The sequence below is a fragment of the Bombina bombina genome, chromosome 6, assembly GCF_027579735.1.
Source record: "Bombina bombina isolate aBomBom1 chromosome 6, aBomBom1.pri, whole genome shotgun sequence".
Classification (NCBI taxonomy): domain Eukaryota; kingdom Metazoa; phylum Chordata; class Amphibia; order Anura; family Bombinatoridae; genus Bombina; species Bombina bombina.
Genome location: NC_069504.1, coordinates 128,798,230 through 128,817,624, shown reverse-complemented (window position 1 = coordinate 128,817,624; position 19,395 = coordinate 128,798,230). Strand labels below are relative to the sequence as shown.

Genomic DNA, 19,395 nt, shown 5'->3' with positions numbered 1-19,395 from the left:
GTTGCACAGTGCCAGTTACTAAGCGATTAGAATGATACACAATCTCTTCTCTACTCACTACTGTATTGTAAAAATAGAAATAATTTACCATACAAGTTTTACACAAAGGACAAGTTATCAATACTGCCAACACAGCTGCTGCAATATGGTGTTCAAGAAACGCACGTGCACATCCCACTTACGTATGCTCTTCAACAAAGGACAACAAAGGACACCAAAAGAATGAAGTACATAATAATAAAAGTAAAATAGAAAGTTTTTTTTGTTTTTTTGTGTGCAATTTCTATCTGAATGATGGAAATTTAATTATGACTTTCATGTTCCTTTCAAAAACTAATTTGATTTGCTGACATGGGGCCAGTAACAGTTGATGCTAATTCTCAAAATATAAATAACTAGAAAAGTCTATTAAAATAGCATGCTCTACCTCAATCATGAAAGTTTAATTTTAAATATCTCCCTTTAACTATGTGTTTAACCAGTTACTTTACAGTGGCATTATTTCTAAAAACATTTAACTGCAATAATTACATATATTTTTAAATGACTCATTATCTCCTTTTTATTAATATAAACTTGTATAAAAGCAGCACATATTAAAAACACAATGCAACTGCTTTCAATTGATTTGTGAATTACAAGTTAACAGCAGTCTTTAAATAAATGGAGACACAGAGAAAAATAAAAATAGATACTGCATCCTGACTGAACAGACAAAACATATATAGAGTTTGTACCTAATTAAATCAAATAACCATGAAAAAGGGAGGCTTAGCAATATTCAATGTCAAAAACTTTAATTTAAATAATGTGGACACTGCACACTTAACTTCAAACTCTGGGTTTTAATTATGGATTTAATTTGAATTGACCCTTTGACTTCCTGTCAGTATTGGGTTATGCTCACTTACTGTCCCCCCCCTGTTAATGAGCTGTATCTGAACACAATTTGTGAATCACAAGAGATGTAGAATAGTACTTTACTCTTCTGCTTGGTGTCATCTGTTCTTAGGTTACCTCAGCTTCCAGTTGTGTCACATGACCCTGCATACTGCATCCTCCTTCTGATTAATCTATATATCCTTCAATTGCTAGGAGGCATCAAGAGGGGTGCCTCCTATTGGTCCCAATTTTTGCTGCTAATATATTGCAGAACACAGGTGGCGCTGCAGCACAACTTTTTCCTTTGACCCATGTTCTGCAATGGAGAGAAGCGTTCCAGTACCTGCCTCTCCATAGCATTACATGGGGGAAAATAGTTTTTTTTTGTAATTTTTTTTTTGTTTTAATTAAAATTTAATTAAGCTTTGGCCACATATAGCAGGGTAGGCACTGCCTCCCCTGCCTCATATGAGTGCACGTCCCTGGTGCTGATTTATTAGACAATGTAGCCGTCTGATAAACAATCAAGCACCACAGGCAATGAGTTTAGGGGCTGCTTTCTAGTGGTGAACTGGAGTTCTTACATCTGAAAAAACCATTTTGTATAATGTCAAAATCAGAAATTGTAAAGAGACTACTAAGCATGATACTATAAAGCAAAAGCCAAGGTGAGCGTGGAGAAAATAGCCTCATGTTATTTCATGCTCAGAAAAATAAAAATCTATAAAGAAACAGATCAGCAACTATTTGATAATATGCTTTTAAGCTGCCTCATAGTAAGGAATTGCCATATAATAGTGGTTAGCCCCCACACAAAGGAACATGTTGAAACTTAAGGGATTGGTGTCTAAAACAATCTTCTAGACATTAAAGGGGCATGAAACCCCAAAATGTTCTAATCATGATTCAGAGCATAACAATTTAAACAATTGCATCCTTTGTTGAAGGAGCAGCAATGCACTATTGTTCCTGAGCTGAACAAATCAGGTGATCCAATGACATGAGGCATATATGTGCAGCCACCAATCAGCAGTGAATTGTGGTTCCTGACCCAACCTAGGTTTGCTTTTCTACAGAAGATGCAAAGAGAAGTAAGCAAATTAGATAAGAAGTCAATTGAAAAAATTGTTTAAGGGACAGTCTAAACCAGAATTTTTTATTGTTTAAAAAGATAGATAATCCCTTTATTACCCATTCCCCAGTTTTGCATAACTAACACATTTATATTAATATACTTTCTACTAATGTGATTACCTTGCATCTAAGCCTCTGCAGACTGCCCCTTATTTCAGTGCTTTTGACAGACATGCAGTTTAGCCAACCAGTGCAGACTCCTAAATAACTCCACGGGAGTGAGCACAATGTTATCTATATGACACACATGAACTAATACTGTCTAGCTGTGAAAAACTTTTAAAATGCTCTGAGCTAGGAGGCGGTTTTCAACGGTTTAGAAATCAGTTTGAGGCTACCTAGGTTTAGCTTTTCAAAAATACCACCAAGGGAGCAAAGCAAATTTAATGATTTAATGAAGTTGTTTAAAATTGCATGCCCTATCTGAATCATGAAAGTTTAATTTTGACTAGACTGTCCCTTTAAAATTGCATGCACTATATGAATCATGTAAGTTTATTTTACTACTTTAATGTCCCTTTTAAATCACATATATAAATGATTGGAGCTAAATTTCTAAATATTCAAAACAGAATAAATGTTTCATTGCAATGTTACATGAAGAGTAAAATACCTGTGCTTTCTGTGCTACATCAAGAACTAACTGGAACTTCTCAGAAACCGTTAGATCTTCTTTTGGAGGCTCCTATGAAAATATGAGATAAGACAATGTAAGTAGATTAATAAAGACAAATAAACAGAAATATGTTTTTTTGTTATTCATAGTTTATTATTTCATTTAAAAAATTAGTATTTCTATGTTCTGATAAAATCAAACTGCAGAGTATGTGGTACAATTTGTATTATAGAAAAATTTCAAGTCCATGCTGCAACACCAGCCCTAAAATAAAGTCAGCATGGATGCTTCATATGGTCACTAAGTGGCAGCATAAGCAAAGTAAAGAAAAGGTGCACTGGCTTTCACTAAAACAGACACATCATAGACACTTTTTTATAGTATGATTTTAAAAAACATAATTTATGTAAGAACTTACCTGATAAATGCATTTCTTTCATATTGGCAAGAGTCCATGAGCTAGTGATATACAATCCTACCAGGAGGGGCAACGTTTCCCAAACCTCAAAATGCCTATAAATACACCCCCCACCACACCCACAATTCAGTTTAACGAATAGCCAAGTAGTGGGGTGATAGAATAAGGAGTAAAAAAGCATACAAAAAGAGGAACTGGAAATAAAATTGTGCTTTTTATACAAAAATCATAACCACCATAAAAAGGGTGGGCCTCATGGACTCTTGCCAATATGAAAGAAATTAATTTATCAGGTAAGTTCTTACATAAATTATGTTTTCTTTCATGTAATTGGCAAGAGTCCATGAGCTAGTGACGTATGATAGGATACAGATGATAAGGGAGGGAAAAGACAGGTAGACCTTAACAGAAGGCACAACCGCTTGAGGAACCCTTCTCCCAAAAGAAGCCTCAGCTGGGGCAAAAGTATCAAGTTTATACATTTTTGAAAAAGTATGCAAAGAGGAACAAATTGCAGCCTTGCAAAACTGTTCCACAGAAGTTTCATTTTTAAATGCCCAGAAAGAAGAAAAAGCCCTCGTAGAATGAGCATAGATTCTCTCAGGAGGTTGCTGTCCAGCAGTCTCATAGGCCAAACAAATAATACTCATTAGCCAAAGAGAAGTAGTCGTAGCTTTCTGACCCTTGAGCTTCCCAGAAAAGCAAACAAACAAAGCTGAAGACTGAAGAAAGTCCTTAGTCGTCTGAAGATAGAACTTCAATACACGCGCAACATTTAGGTTGTGCAATAAACGCTCCTTAGGAGAAGAAGAATTAGGACACAAAGAAGAAACCACAATCTCCTGATAAATATTCTTGTTTGAAACAACCTTAGGTTGGAAACCTAATTTAGTACGTAAAACCACCTTATCAGAATGAAAAATAAGATAAGGAGAATCAAACTGCAGAGCCGAGAGTTCCGAAACTCTCAGAGCAGAAGAAATAGCAACAAGAAACAAAACCTTCCAAGATAACATCTTGATATCTAAGAATGCATAGGTTCAAACAAAGTCCGCTGTAAAACTAAGAACAAGGTTAAGACTCCAGGGAGGAGTAATGGGCTTAAACACAGGGCTAATCCTAACCAAAGCCTGACAAAAAGATTGCACAAGAGAAAGGAGACAGGAGCGCAAGGGACTGATCTGAGTGTAGTATAGTAAAACTTAAATTTAATACAAAAATAACAGTGACAAAAAACACACTCACACTTTCCAACCTCAAACAAAATGAGGTATGAATACGGCACAAGAAGCAAAAAACCCCAGGCACTTGTTCACCACGAACCCTCTTCCGGTGCAGTGGGTCTCCCCTTCCGTCACCGCATGTGCAAACTACAGCTCCCAAGTATAGCCGAGCACTAGTTCTCAAAGTGTTCAGTGGGATTCTGAATATACCCGGCGTGAACTACTGCTTGTACTTTGCTTTGCCTAAAAGACCCTGTGGACACTACAATTTTTACCAAGAGACTCTTGGACTATGGGTATGCGGTTTTACCTGTGACAGGCCTGACCGGAGACCACGGACCTTTGAGAACTAGTGCTCGGCTATACTTGGGAGCTGTAGTTTGCACATGCGGTGACGGAAGGGGAGACCCACTGCACCGGAAGAGGGTTCGTGGGTGAGCAAGTGCCTGGGGTGTTTTTTGCTTCTTGTGCCGTATTCATACCTCATTTTGTTTGAGGTTGAAAGTGTGAGTGTGTTTTTTTGTCACTGTTATTTTTGTATTAAATTTAAGTTTTACTATACTACACTCAGATTAGTCCCTTGCGCTCCTGTCTCCTTTCTCTTTTGTTATCTTTTCATCCAGCCACCCCATCCTGCCGGTGGTGTTATCCAGGACGCTGCAGTGTGGATTAGAAGACAGAGCCCTAACAATATAATCGATACAAACGATATCCTTTAAATTGTATTTGCCTATTTGTTTTTAATGTTTTTAAAGTTTTCAGATAAGTTTACTTAACAGCAATATTCATCTAAAGTGGCTTTGTTTAATTTATTTATTCATTTATTTTGTTTATCTATTATTCATTTGTAAATTTTCTTACATATACTGGTGGGTTCTATTACAAATATTAATATCTATACAGATTCGTATAATACTTTTAACTCCAGTCAACAAATAGGTGGCACTCTTTATTGGCAGATTGTTCAAATCTTGCCCCTTTTTCTAAAAAGATTGCACGTCTGGCGTATCCGCCAAACGGTTATGCAACAAAATAGACAACGCAGAAATCTGACCTTTCAGAGTACTAGCTGACAAACCCTTCTCCAGACCCTCCTGGAGAAAAGACAAAATCCTAGGAATCCCGACTCTACTCCAAGAGTAGCCTCTGGATTCACACCAATACAGATATTTACGCCATATCTTATAGTAAATCTTTTTTGTCACAGGCTTACGAGCCTGAATCCTGGCCTCAATGACCGACTCTGAAAACCCACGCTTAGATAAAATCAAGAGTTCAATCTCCAAGCAGTCAGCTTCAGAGAAACAAGATTTGGATGAAGAAAATGACCCTGAAGTAGAAGGTCCTTCCTCAGAGGGAATCTCCACCGAGGTAGATACGACATTTCCACTAGATCTGCATACCAGATCCTGCGAGGCCACGTCGGCGCTATGAGAATCACCAACACCCTCTCCTGCTTGATCCGAGCAATGACTCTTGGCAGGAGAGCGAAAGGAGGAAATATGTATGCTAGACTGAAATTTCAAGGAACCGCCAGAGCATCTATCAAGAAAGCCTGTGGATCCCTTGACCTTAAGCTGTACCTCAGGAAGCTTAGCATTATGCAGAGAAGCATGAGATCCAGTTCTGGCTGCCCCCAATTGAGGATTAACTGGAAATACTTTCCGGATGGAGTTCCCACTCCCCCGGATGAAAATATGTCGGCTCAGAAAATCCGCCTCCCAATTGTCCACTCCTGGGATGTGGGATCGCAGAGAAAGACAAGTTGTGAGACTCCCCCCACTGCGATTAACTTGATACAATTTAAGAAAACACCTCTCTCTTTATCTGGTCTACAGATAATCTTGAAAGAAGAAACCGACCTCTGGGAGGAAAAGTCTTGAATTCTATCTTGTACCCCTGAGATACAATTTCCATGGCCCACAGGTCTGGGACATCTCGTATCCAAGCCTGAGCAAATTGAGAAAGCCTGCCCCCTACAAGATCCGTTCCTAGATCGAGGGCCGACCCATCATACTGACTTCAAGACTGACCAGAACTTCTAGGAAGACGTGGATAGTTTCCTAATTGGAAGAGGAAGCAGAGTGCTTACCTCTAAAGTTACGAAAGGAATGAAAATTACTCTGACGCCCTTTCTGCTTATTCTTCTTATCCTGAGGAAGAAAAGATCCCCTTTCTTTCTATGATATCTGAACAAATTTCAGCCAAATCAGGCCCAGACATGGTCTATTACCCTTGTAGGGAATAGCTAATAAACTTAGATTTAGAAGAAACATCCGCAGACCAGGATTTTAACCAAAGGGCTCTGCGAGCTAGAACCCACAAAACCCAGATATTTTGGCTCCCAGTTTAATGACCTGTAAGGAAGCATCCGAAATAAAGCAATTGGCTAACCTAAGAGCCTTAATCCTGTCCTGGATCTCCTCAAGAGGAGTATTTGTCTGAATAGAATCAGACAAAGCATCAAAACAGTAAGCTGCAGCGCTGGTAACAGTAGCAATACACACCGCAGGCTGCCATTGAAGACCTTGGTGAACCATACATTTTCTTTAATAATAGGAAGATGGAGAAAAAGGAATACCAGGTCTCTCCCACTCTGTGCAATAATCTCAGAAGCATGGTCTGGAAACCGGAAAAACCTCCACCGCAGATGGGAACATCAAAATACTTGTTGAGCTTACTAGACTTCTTAGGGTCAACAACGATGGTAGTATCGGAGTCATCCAAAGGTACGCCAAAACTTCCTTAAGTAACAAGCTGAGGTGTTCCAGTTTAAATCTGAAGGACACCAACTTCAGCATCAGTAGAAGGAATTATACTTCCTGAATCCGAAATTTCACCCTCAGATGCACAAAGAAGAAAGACTTCTGAGAGGAAAGACCGATTAGCCACCTCAGGATCAGAAACCTTACTGTTTCTTTAAAATTCCTTTTGCGTTTTCCCTGCAGCATGGGAAAAACAGACAGCGCCTCAGATACCGCAGAAGATATCTGGGCAGCAATATCTTGTAAAGTAACTCCAGACAGAGCATGAGAGGAAAAGCAGGGCACTGCATGTGCAGATGAATAGGATTGGGACGCTTGAGGAGAAAGCTGCGGCACATCTGAAACAGGAGGCTCCTGAACAGCATCCGCCATAGCTAATGATGTCTCAGAATCAAAAAATCTAATTTTTATAAGCTAAAGTTCTTTCAATACATGAAGAACAAAAAGGCACTGGGGGTTCCAGTAAGCTACATGTAAAATCCTGCACAGCCTCCTGAACCATAATACAAAAAAAGAAGCACATAAAAAAATCTAACTTTTTTTTTTTTTTTTTTTTTTACTTTTTTGTTATCTTTTAACATAGAACAAAAAAAAAACAAAAAAAAAAACATTCTTAATATAAATGTTCCCTTTAAATTTACCGAATCCAGAAAACATACCCCAGGTAACACTCCCGTTTACAATCCGGATTTCCAGAGAAGCAAAAACAGCAAAAAGCCTTCTAAAGAGCATCCGAAATATGAGCACCTCAGACTCTGACAAAGAAACAGAACCTCCCTAAAAGGGGCGGTCACACAGCAAAACAAAAAAAACATTTTTTTTTAAACAAACTTTCTTAAAAACAGGTGTAAAAACAAATACCCCCCCCCCCACAAAAAAAGTACATAATTCGTTACCAAAAAACGAATCCTTACTGAGCAATCTATAAAAACAAAATTTATGCTTACCTGATAAATTTCTTTCTCTTGTGGTGTATCCAGTCCACGGGTTCATCCATTACTTGTGGGATATTCTCCTTACCAACAGGAAGCTGCAAGAGGACACCCACAGCAGAGCTGTCTATATAGCTCCTCCCCTAACCCCCACCTCCAGTCATTCGACCGAAGACAAGAAAAAGGAGAAGAAAGTATAGGGTGCAGTGGTGACTGTAGTTTAAAAAATAAAAACACCCGCCTTAAAAATGGACAGGGCGGGCCGTTGGACTGGATACACCACAAGAGAAAGAAATTATCAGGTAAGCATATAATTTTGTTTTTCTCTTGTAAGGTGTATCCAGTCCACGGGTTCATCCATTACTTGTGGGATACCAATACCAAAGCTTTAGGACACGGATGAAGGGAGGGACAAGGCAGGCACTTAAACGGAAGGCACCACTGCCTGTAAGACCTTTCTCCCAAAAATAGCCTCCGAGGAAGCAAAAGTATCAAATTTGTAGAATTTAGAAAAAGTATGAAGCGAAAGACCAAGTTCGCCGCCTTACAAATATGTTCAACAGAGGCCTCATGTTTAAAAGCCCATGTGGTAGCTACCGCTCTAGTAGAATAGGAGCTGTAATTCTTTCAGGAGGCTGCTGGCCAGCAGTCTCATAAGCTAAACGGATTATGCTTCTCAGCCAAAACGGAAAGAAGAGAAGTTGCCGAAGCCTTTTGGCCTCTCCTCTTTCCAGAGTAGACAACAAACAATGCAGATGTTTGACGAAAATCCTTCGTAGCTTGCAAATAAAACTTTAAAGCACGAACCACGTCAAGATTATGTAACAGACGTTCCTTCTTTGAAGAAGGATTAGGACACAGTGACGGAACAACAATTTCCTGATTGATATTCCTATTAGATACTACCTTAGAAAGAAACCCAGGTTTGGTACGCAAAACTACCTTATCTGCATGGAAGATCAGATAAGGGGAATCACACTGTAAGGCAGATAACTCTGAAAGTCTTTGAGCGAAAGAGATAGCTACTAAAAACAGAACTTTCCAAGATAAAAGCTTGATATCTATGGAATGCAAGGGTTCAAACGGAACCCCTTTAAGAACTAAATTTAAACTCCATGGCGGAGCAACAGGTTTAAACACAGGCCCTGATTCTAACCAAAACCTGACAAAAAACGCCAGAACGTCTGGAACCATCAGCCAGACGCTTGTGCAAAAGATAGACAGAGCAGAAATCTGTCCCTTTCAAGGAACTAGCCGATAATCCCTTTTCCAATCCTTCTTGGAGAAAGGATAGCATCCTAGGAATCCTGACCTTACTCAAGAGTAACCCCTTGGATTCACACCAATGAAAAAATTACACTATATCTTATGATAGATTTTCCTGGTGACAAGGCTTTCGAGCCCTGAATCAAGGTATCAATGACTGACTCGGAGAAACACGTTTTGATAAAATCAAGCGTTCAATCTCCAAGCAGTCAGACGCAGAGAAACATAGATTTGGATGATTGAATGGACCTTGGAGTAGAAGGTCCTGCCTCAGCGGCAGAGTCCATGGTGGAAAGGTGGAAAGGATGACATGTCCACCAGATCTGCATACCAAGTCCTGCGTGGCCACGCAGGTGCTATCAAAATCACTGAAGCTCTCCTCCTGCTTGAACTTGGCAACTCAGACGAGGGAGGAGAGCGAAATGGTGGAAACACATAAGCCAGGCTGAAGGACCAGGGCACTGCTAGAGCATTTATCAGCATTGCCTGGGGATCCCTTGACCAGGACCCGTAACGAGGAAGCTTGCGTTCTGACGAGACGCCATCAGATCCATTTCTGGTTTGCCCCATAGTTGAATCGTTGGGCAAAATACCTCCGGATGGAGCTCCCACTCCCCCCGGATGAAAAGTCTGCCGACTTAAAAGTCCGCCTCCCAGTTCTCTACTCCTGGGATATGGATAGCTGAGAGATTGCAAGAGTGAACCTCTGCCCATAGAATTATCTTGGAAACTTCCATCATTGCCAGGGGACTCCTTGTTCCCCCCCTGATCGTTGATATATGCTACAGTCGTGATATTGATCCGACTGAAATCTGATTAATCTGACTGCAGCTAGCTGAGGCCAAGCCTGAAGAGCATTGAATATCGCTCTTAGCTCCAGAATATTTATCGGAAGGAGGGCCTCCTCCTGAGTCCACGAACCCTGAGCCTTCAGGGAATTCCAGACTGCGCCCCAGCCCAGAAGGCTGGCATTTGTCGTCACTATAGTCCACTCTGGCCTGCGGAAACTCATACCCCTGGAAAGATGGACCCGAGATAACCACCAGAGAAGAGAATCCCTGGTCTCTTGATCCAGATTTAACAGAGGAGACAAATCTGTGTAGTCCCCGCCCCACTGATTGAGCATGCAAAGTTGCAGTGGTCTGATATGTAGGCGGGCAAACGGAACTATGTTCATTGCCGCTACCATCAGACCGATCATTTCCATACACTGAGCCACTGACGGCCTAGAAGTGGAATGAAGAACACGGCAAGAAGTTAGAAGCTTTGATATCCTGACTTCTGTCAGAAAAATTTTCATTTCTACCGAATCTATCAGAGTTGCAAGGAAGGAAACTCTTGTGAGGGGGGAGAGTGAACTCTTTTTCTCTGTTCACCTTCCACCCGTGAGACCTCAGAAAAGCCAGAACAATGTCCGTATGGGACTTGGGCGATTTGAGAAGTCGACCGCCTGGATCAGGATGTCATCTAGGGTAAGGAGCCACCGCTATGCCCCGTGGCTTTAGAACCCGCCAGTAGAGACCCCAGAACCTTCGTAAAGATTCTTGGCGCCGTGGCTAATCGAAAGGGAAGAGCCCACAAACTGGTAATGCCTGTTAGGAAGGCGAACCTGAGGAACTGATAATGATCTCTGTGAATCGGAATGTGGAGATAAGCATCCTTTAAGTCCACGGTAGTCATATATTGACCCTCCTGGATCATAGGGAGGATGGTTCGGTTGTCTCCATCTTGAAAGATGGGACCCTGAGAAATTTGTGTAGGCTCTCTTGAGATCCCAAGATTGGTCTGAACGTTCCCTCTTTTTGGAACTATAAACAGATTTGAATAGAAACCATGCCCCTGTTCCTACCCTTGGAACTGGGTGGATCACTCCCATAACCAGTAGGTCTTGAACCGCAACGTAAGAATGCCTCTCTCTTTATCTGGTTTGCAGATAGTTGTGAGAGGTAAAATCTCCCTTTTGAAGATGAACCTTTGAATTCCAGAAGATATCCCTTGGAAAACAATTTCTAGTGCCCAGGGATCCTGGACGTCTCTTGCCAAGCCTGAGCGAAGAGAGAAAGTCTGCACCCCCTACTAGATACGGGTCCCGGATTGGGGGCTACTCCTTCATGCTGTCTTAGAGGCAGCAGCAGGTTTTTTGGCCTGCTTCCCTTTGTTCCAAGCCTGGTTAGGTCTCCAGGACTGGTTTGGACAGGGCGAAATTTCCCTCCTTGTTTTGCATTAGAGGAAGCTAAAGCTGCGCCACTCTTGAAGTTTCGAAAGGAACAAAAATTATTCTGTTTGGTCCTTAACTTATTGGTTACAAAGAAAGGGACAGAGAAAGTGAAGCATATTGGGCACACTTGAAAGGGCAACAAACCATTGCTATATTAATTGTGTGGTGTGTCTGTGTCGTGTATAATTAAAATTTAACTTTTATATCAATAGTCATTAAAAAAAGGAGTGGAGATTTCCACCAATGAATAAAAGAGAAACAAACAATATTAAAATTGTGTTCGATAGGTACTCGGTACACAAAAGCTCCTCTCAAATGTGATACAGTGATCAGTTTGTATCACACTGTCCTGTTGAAACCAAGTAAATATCAGATATTTCACTATATGTTATTTTTATGAGAGTGTGAGTACCATTTCCATCAATATAGGTCTATTTCATTGAAATTTCCCACATTGCACAGTAATCATTATATGAATGATTCTGTGCCTTATCAATCACTAATGGGGTTATTTAACAATAAAAGTGTTACTACACTATATAAGCAGTCTGGTTTGGCAAATACAAGATTAATAAGTGTTAGTGTGCAGGTAATTTTATTTAGGTAAATGTGAGGAAAAACATTTATAATAAAACACCTATATATTCCTGATGTTTATACTTTTCACATTAGTTGGATATGAAATAGTTGTTGCTGCCAGTGTTGACAGATTTGCAATGTTAATCGATATTTTTTTACTGTGAATCAACCTCAGTAATCGTCCATTGAAGGTGTACTAATCTACGTAGTATTGGCCTGGTAAATACAATTATTCCAGGTGAGGTGGGGGATTCTGAGGTAGTTCAATAGTTTAAAAACACAGTGCAGGCTAACCTTTTAAAAGACATCCATCTGGTTATAAGGCTTGTGGTAGCCTAAATCAATTAAACCAAGGTACTATATCGCTATAGGAGCAGGCACTAGTGATATTTGCGCACAAAGTATTTGCCAAAAATAATGGCACTCAGGATAGTCTGTCTATAGCGATAGCTTACGCTTGAGCATTATTGCTCCAACAAACTATAGTTAAATTAGAGTATTAACTTTTCTCAATTAAAGCCTATAATAGGTTGTACCGCTATGTCAGACTAACATCTAAAGTATTTTTAAAAATTAAAGTGAAGGCGTGCCTACAAAGAGGCCAACAATTAATCTAATATCAACAGACTGATAGAGAGGAGCAGTGCGAACGCCTGACGCGCGTTTTGCAACTGCTTTTTCAGAGGCGTCTGGTCCGACCGCCACACACTGCTTTTAAAGGACCTTCAGCCAATCACATGGCTGATTAAATTTTTGTAAATTCTTGTCAGCCTATCGGCTGTTTTCTACCATCTTGCGATGTGACGATGGCATGGTAGCGTCATCGTCAGCTGTGGCCTATCAGATTAGGGGGTGTGTTTGTTAACATGTCCAATAGATTACTCGTCTAATGTTTATCTTTTTGTGTCAAACTGATCTCGCATGTGAATTGAGTGATCAACGATAGTTAATACTTCTATAGATGTCTGCTATCTATTACAAAGCAAGTGTTTACAAATATATATGTAGATCCTTGTGTAATATTTGTTTCTTATGATTCCAACATTTCTAACATATATATTTAGACGATCAGACGTAATTTGTGACTACCATCTATATGCTTTGTCTGTTTGTAACTGTTATTTGAGCAAATATTTGTGAGGACTGGTAATGTGTATCCCGTTGCAGCCATAAACAAAGTGAATCCTTCTATTGTGGCACTGTTATATTTATACAGTGCTTTTTACACTTTATAGCTAGATCATATTATATGATAAAAATGTTTTTATGTCATTTTATATTGCCACATATATTCGATGTTAAAAATTAGTCACAATTTCATTATGCACATTTATCATGTTTAATATATAGCAATTTTATACTATATTTATATCAACGTGCCATTTTTACATTTGAACTATGTAAATGATATAGATTTTGTGATTTGATCTGATCTTTGTATGGTTTACACATAGTGCCATTATAGTACCATATCAGGGATGTGTGTTCTTCTATCATAGATGAAATGGCTGAACATTATATTTCCAATCATTGTCCTTGAAAATTATAGTTGGCTAGTTATATTCTAGGTACTATGTATAGTAAGACATGATATCTTAGACTGTTCAGGGTAAATTTCTCTCGTTCTTTTAAAAATTCAATTGAAAAATATACATATAACAGAGTACCTTTGTTCATATAATTCATTTGGTTTTATAACTGGACATATACTCCGTATATTATTTAAATTGTTGATCAGACAATGATATACCATTAAATAGATTTTTTACACAATTGTGTTTTTTGCTGTTATTTATGTATATGCTTTTTGTAGATCTATCAAATATAATCTCGACACAGAATTATTGTATTGTGTCTACTCAAACATTTTTATGAGGGTTAGTGTAAAAAGGCACTGTATTGTATCATTTCGTTTAGCCCATTTGGTTTCATGCTCTGTAACCAAAAGATCCATCTGGATTCAGCCTTTAGGGTATTCTCTATGTTTCCTCCTCTGATACCCAAGGTCAGTTTTTGTAAGACCCAGCATTTCAATTCTGGTTTACTGTTGTGGCAGTACAAAAAATGTCTTGCAACTGATGTTAGTTTCTTATCTTTTTCAAGATCTTTTTTGGCATTTTTTATGTTTCCCAGGTGTTCACCTAGTCTTCTCCTGAGTTCCCTAGTGGACATTCCCACATACTTTTTGTTGCAGCTGTATTCCAAGCAGTATATTACATTGTATGTTCTGCAGTTAAACAGACCATTGATTCTTTTCACACCATCTGGAAAGATGGGCATTTCTTTGATGGTTTTCATATAGACACAGAATTTGCATGCACCGCATGGATATGTACCTGTTAATCCATCCTTTCTAATGCTGGGTTTTCTTGCAAAGTGACTCCTCATGACTGTCTCTAATCATTGGTGCCTTTTTCCAACTAATGGCAATCTTATTTCCCACATTTTTGGCTAGGTCTACATCGGTTTGCAATATGTGAGCATGCTTGTTCAATATTGTTGTTATCTCTTTGTGGGCTATGTTGTATGTGCCCACAAAACGAATCCTTGTGTCCTTGTTCTGTTTTTGTTTAGGGAATAATAGCTCATTCCTATTCATATGGAGTGCTTTGTGGTATGCCCTTTTAAGAATACTGTTTGGATATCCTCTGCTTTTCAGTCTCATTTTTAGTTCTTTTGATTCCTTTTTAAAAGTGTTAATTTCTGAACAGTTTCTCCGTATTCTTAAGAATTCTCCATATGGAATTGCTTTTTTGGTAGAGGGGTGATGTGCACTGTCAAAAGATAGTATCGAGTTTGTAGCCGTTTCTTTTCTGTGTATACCTGATTGTACACATCCAAACATATCCCTTGAGATTGTCAAGTCAAGAAAGGTTACTGCTGTATTGCTGATTTCAAACGTTAGTTTCAAGTTTAGATCATTGCAGTTTAGTTCATGAATGAACTGTTTGAATCTCGATTCTTCTCCCTTCCATAGAATGAATACATCATCTATGTACCTGAGCCACAACTGTATGTTATCAGTGTATTGTTCCATCTTCTCTCCAAATACGTGTTCTCGCTCCCACCATCCAAGATATATGTTAGCATATGTTGGGGCACATGCTGTGCCCATGGCAGTGCCACGTATTTGGAGATAGAATTTGTTGTTAAACACAAAATAATTGTGTCTCAGGACAAATTTTAGGAGTCTCAGTATGAATTCATTTTTAAGCGTATTCACACTTGGTTCCATTTCAAGGAAGTATCCCACTGCATGGCATCACCATTTGTGCTCTATCGATGTATATAGGGACTCAACATCGCATGTGGCAAGCCAAGTATCAGAATCAAGGGTCATGCCTTCAATTTTGTTCAAAATATCCATAGTATCCCTTGTGTATGAAGGGAGGGAGAGTGCTATATCTCTTAATCTCAGATCAAAATATCGTGATGCTTGCTCACATAAGCTTCCAATACCCGACACAATCGGTCTGCCAGGAGGTATTTTCTGATTTTTGTGCACCTTAGGTAGCAAATATAATGTTGCTACTTTGGGGTTGCTGACATTTAGGAATTTGTATTCTCTTGTATCTATTAATTCGTCTTTGTTTGCTGTCTCAATTAGCGTGTTATATTTTGCCAAAAAATCTTGTGTGGGATTTCCCCAGAGTGGTTTGTAGCAGTTTTTATCTCCTAACTGTTTTTTTTGCTTCAATTAGGTATAATTCGGTAGGCCAGATCACAACATTTCCTCCCTTGTCTGAAGATTTGATTACCACGTCTTCCCACTTCTCGATTTCTCTCAGCGCTGTGGATTCCTTTTCACTGATGTTTTTTGTGTTCACATCACAAAGTTTTAGAATATCTCTAATTACTACTTTTTGATATGTATCTATTTCAGGAAATTGACAGATTTGAGGCATGTATGTCGATTTTTTTACCAGTTCTTTTCTCCAATCATTACTGTCAGTGTTTTCATTTTCATTATCTTCTAGTAGAGATATTAAGTCCATAATGGCTTGTGTGTCACAATCAGTATCTTCATGTTTAGCAAATATTTTATTCAGAGCCATTTTTCTAGTGAAGAGATGCACGTCTTTTATGATTTCAAAATAGTCTATGTTATTAGTTGGGGAGAAGGAAAGTCCCTTTTTTAGAACGTTGATATGATCTTGTATAGTATCTTATTGGACAGATTTATAATTTGTAAATCTGTGGTCTTTACCACCTCGGTCTCTTCGACCAGTCCTTGTTGCGATCGTTCCCGTACCCCCATCTTGATCTGTTCCTGAGATTCCGCTCTGGTTTTCCCTCCCCTCCTTTTTCCTTTGTTTTTGGTTTTGTGCTTCTCTCGTTTTTTGACTCTGTCTGTGATAATATAGCAAGTCTTTCGTTAGCGCTAGGTACCAGCAACCTTCCATTAGAGGTACCTTCTTCCACATCCTCAGCTGCTGACGATTCGTATTCAGATGTCGAAATTTCATCCTTATCTCCTTTGGGTGGTAGGAAATTTCTCCTCCGTCTTGGGTTCTGTTCATCCCATGTAAAGACTCTCCCTTTTTCGAAGTCTTTTATATCCCTGCTTAATTTATCACATTTTGTTTTAATGATTTCTCTTTCTTTTGAATCAAGTTCTTCCCTTACGTTTTTGTATGCAGTTTTGAAGTTATCTAAAGATTCAAATTTGGCTAGTTTAATTGTTATTTCAGATATTTCTGTGCCTAGTTCTTCAACAATTTTGGTTTCGTAATCCGATAGTATAGCGACGAGTACTTCTGAGCATGAGATTAGGGCTTGTTCCCATCTTCCCCTATAGCTTTCTATGTGGAAGCTGAAAGATGGGAACAGTCTTACTCTTAGTCCTCTTGGGATTATGTGCTTGGCTAGGTACTTGTCGTAAGCGCTTTTATTCCACACAGAACGTGTGTGTTTTCTAAGCAGTTCTCCTAGTTCTTTTAGACCAGATTCCCAGTCATCAATTTCTGTTGGTTTATAACCTTCAGCCGATAGGTTGGCAAATGTTTTATCTATATTTGCTTTGCGGTCCTTTTCTCTCTTTAGAAAATCTTCCATTAAATTAATGGAAGCCATATTACCCCCAGGAAATGACTACTGAATAGTCTAAAATAAACTGATTATGAGTTCCCTATAGCCTCTAGGGAGAGAGGGGGGGAAAGTGGGTTTTTAGCCCTTAAACCTATAGAAATCAAGGAGGATAGAAAAACAAGGGGCGCCAACATAGTGTGAATCAGTTTGGAAAACTGGAAAACAGTAGTTATAATAAAATCTACTCACAAGTGGAGTGGCACCTAGAACCAACTGGGTGCATACAGGCAGGCTGACATTCAGGACCAGCAGTCAGTACGCTGGGGGTCTCACCCGGGAGACCTGTGGGTAGGTCAGATGAGGTAGATGGAGTCGGCTGTGTATCGTCTGGTGAGCCGGATCGCCACTGTGGAAGTCCAAAGGGCTGTGTTGTTTATCCCAAAAGGGTAGCTGCTCACACGATCAGCCTTGTTTCCAAACGAGTTTGCAATGTCAGTGTATGGAACAAAGGGATAAAAACCAAACTGGGTATAACCACTGCAAACTGTGGTAATATTAAAAAGGCACAGAAAACCGGGTCTGTCTAAAAACAAGTATTTAATTGCTACGCGTTTCTCAGTCCGTAAAGGACCGTTTCCTCAGGCATATACAAAGGTGTTCAACAGGCTACCATTTATACCTGACAGTGACCCGGAATCAAAATGTGGAGGTCATCTCCAAAGAATTGACAATAAAATGTTAAAAAACAAAAATACAATAAAAAATGGAACATGTATCAAAATTGTGTTTGAGCAGCAATCAGATAATATATTCATATCATGAAAAAACAAAAAACAAAAAGAACAAACATAAAAACAGCATGTATTTGCATTGATGAGTAACACCTGTGATAGTGTTTCTGAAAAAGAAAAAAAAAAAAAAAAAAAAAAAAGCTAAACCTGTGTATGTATCCTATCTTATAGATAAACGTGTTGTCACCTCAAAAGACTATTGGGTTATATGAAAATAAGATCCCAATGGTGACTATTGTTTAGTGTGCAAAACAAATCTGTATATAATCAATAAAGAATATATATAAACTAGAAAAAATATATATATGTTTTCCTCTGGGTTGGGCTCGAACCCTTGACCTTGTGTATGCTAGGCTTTTACTGATCTAAAAGAGCTATTCAGATATGACAACAAATGAGATTGATATCACTCGTAATATACCAAACAATAGTAGATAATATGGATGTATTAGAAATATGAGTTTGCAGAAAACATTGTTCTTGTAAAGAGCCCTCATATCTTATATTCTAGAAACAAAAATAAGATGGTTATGGTCGATAGATTCTAGATAGAACAAGAAAAATTGTCTTTTATGTATCTAGATAATGATTTAAGGAACGCTATCTCAAACTAGCGGTCCCAAATATAAATTAAATGTCTATGTAAATGTTGAAGGTGCTGGATGAAGATTAAATGAAAGAATATAGCAATCCTTGTTTGGAGAGATATAAATACGCTATATGCTAGCTGTTGTAATACTGGTAAAAAAGTGATGTAAAAATGGTAAAAAATGGTTCATGGAAAAAACCTATTGAGAAATATTAGAAAATTGTATATATTAAAAAAACTAATGATATACTGCTAAAAAGTGTGTATATATAAAAAGAACCTTCGTTTAAAGCATATATTTTTACTAAATGCTAGCTGTGAAGGTTCTAGTGATACTGCTCATGATATTCTTTTTCTAAACTCATATTGATAATAAATTGTTTGAAATATTTTGGGTGGGATACGAACCCGTGTCTATATATGTAAGGACCCTATGTTTAGTCCGATGAGCTATCTGGAAATAGCAAAGTATTTAGGAATCTTAGTGTGGTTGACTCTAAACTAATCGATATAACATTAAAAATGCTGTACACTAATAGGAGTGATTCAACTCATTGATTCTTAGTGTTTGTGTGTATCTCTGATGGTGATGTCTTGATTAATAAATGTATTAGAAAGTGTTGTAGAGAATCTATTGATGTAAACTGGACATGTATATGAGATCTAAATATGATGTATGTATCTGAGAAAATGTCGTAATAATGAATGTATGAAAAATATTGTTGGAAATCTGTTGTAAACTGAATGTAGTATGTAATGTGATCTCTGCAAAGGACGGACTTATATGAAAGCAGCCAAATCAACATTGGCATTCAAACCCAGTGGATACAAAGTTTTGAGTTTATGTATCCAGTAAGTTTCTAATTGTCTAAGTTTAATTAGACGATCATAATCAGTGGATGGAGGTACATGGTCTATCGGAATTATTTTAAAGATATCTGCTCTACCATCATG

General features: G+C 38.5%; 1 protein-coding gene across 1 annotated transcript in view; it reads right to left on the bottom strand.

Annotated features, from left to right (window-relative positions):
* Nucleotides 1-19,395, bottom strand: part of GRAMD4 (GRAM domain containing 4) — an 837,450-nt gene that overhangs the window by 187,544 nt on the left and 630,511 nt on the right. The window contains exon 11 of the mRNA XM_053716614.1: nucleotides 2,630-2,701. Within this exon, the coding sequence (XP_053572589.1) occupies nucleotides 2,630-2,701 (72 nt within the window). The remainder of the gene's footprint in view (nucleotides 1-2,629; nucleotides 2,702-19,395) is intronic.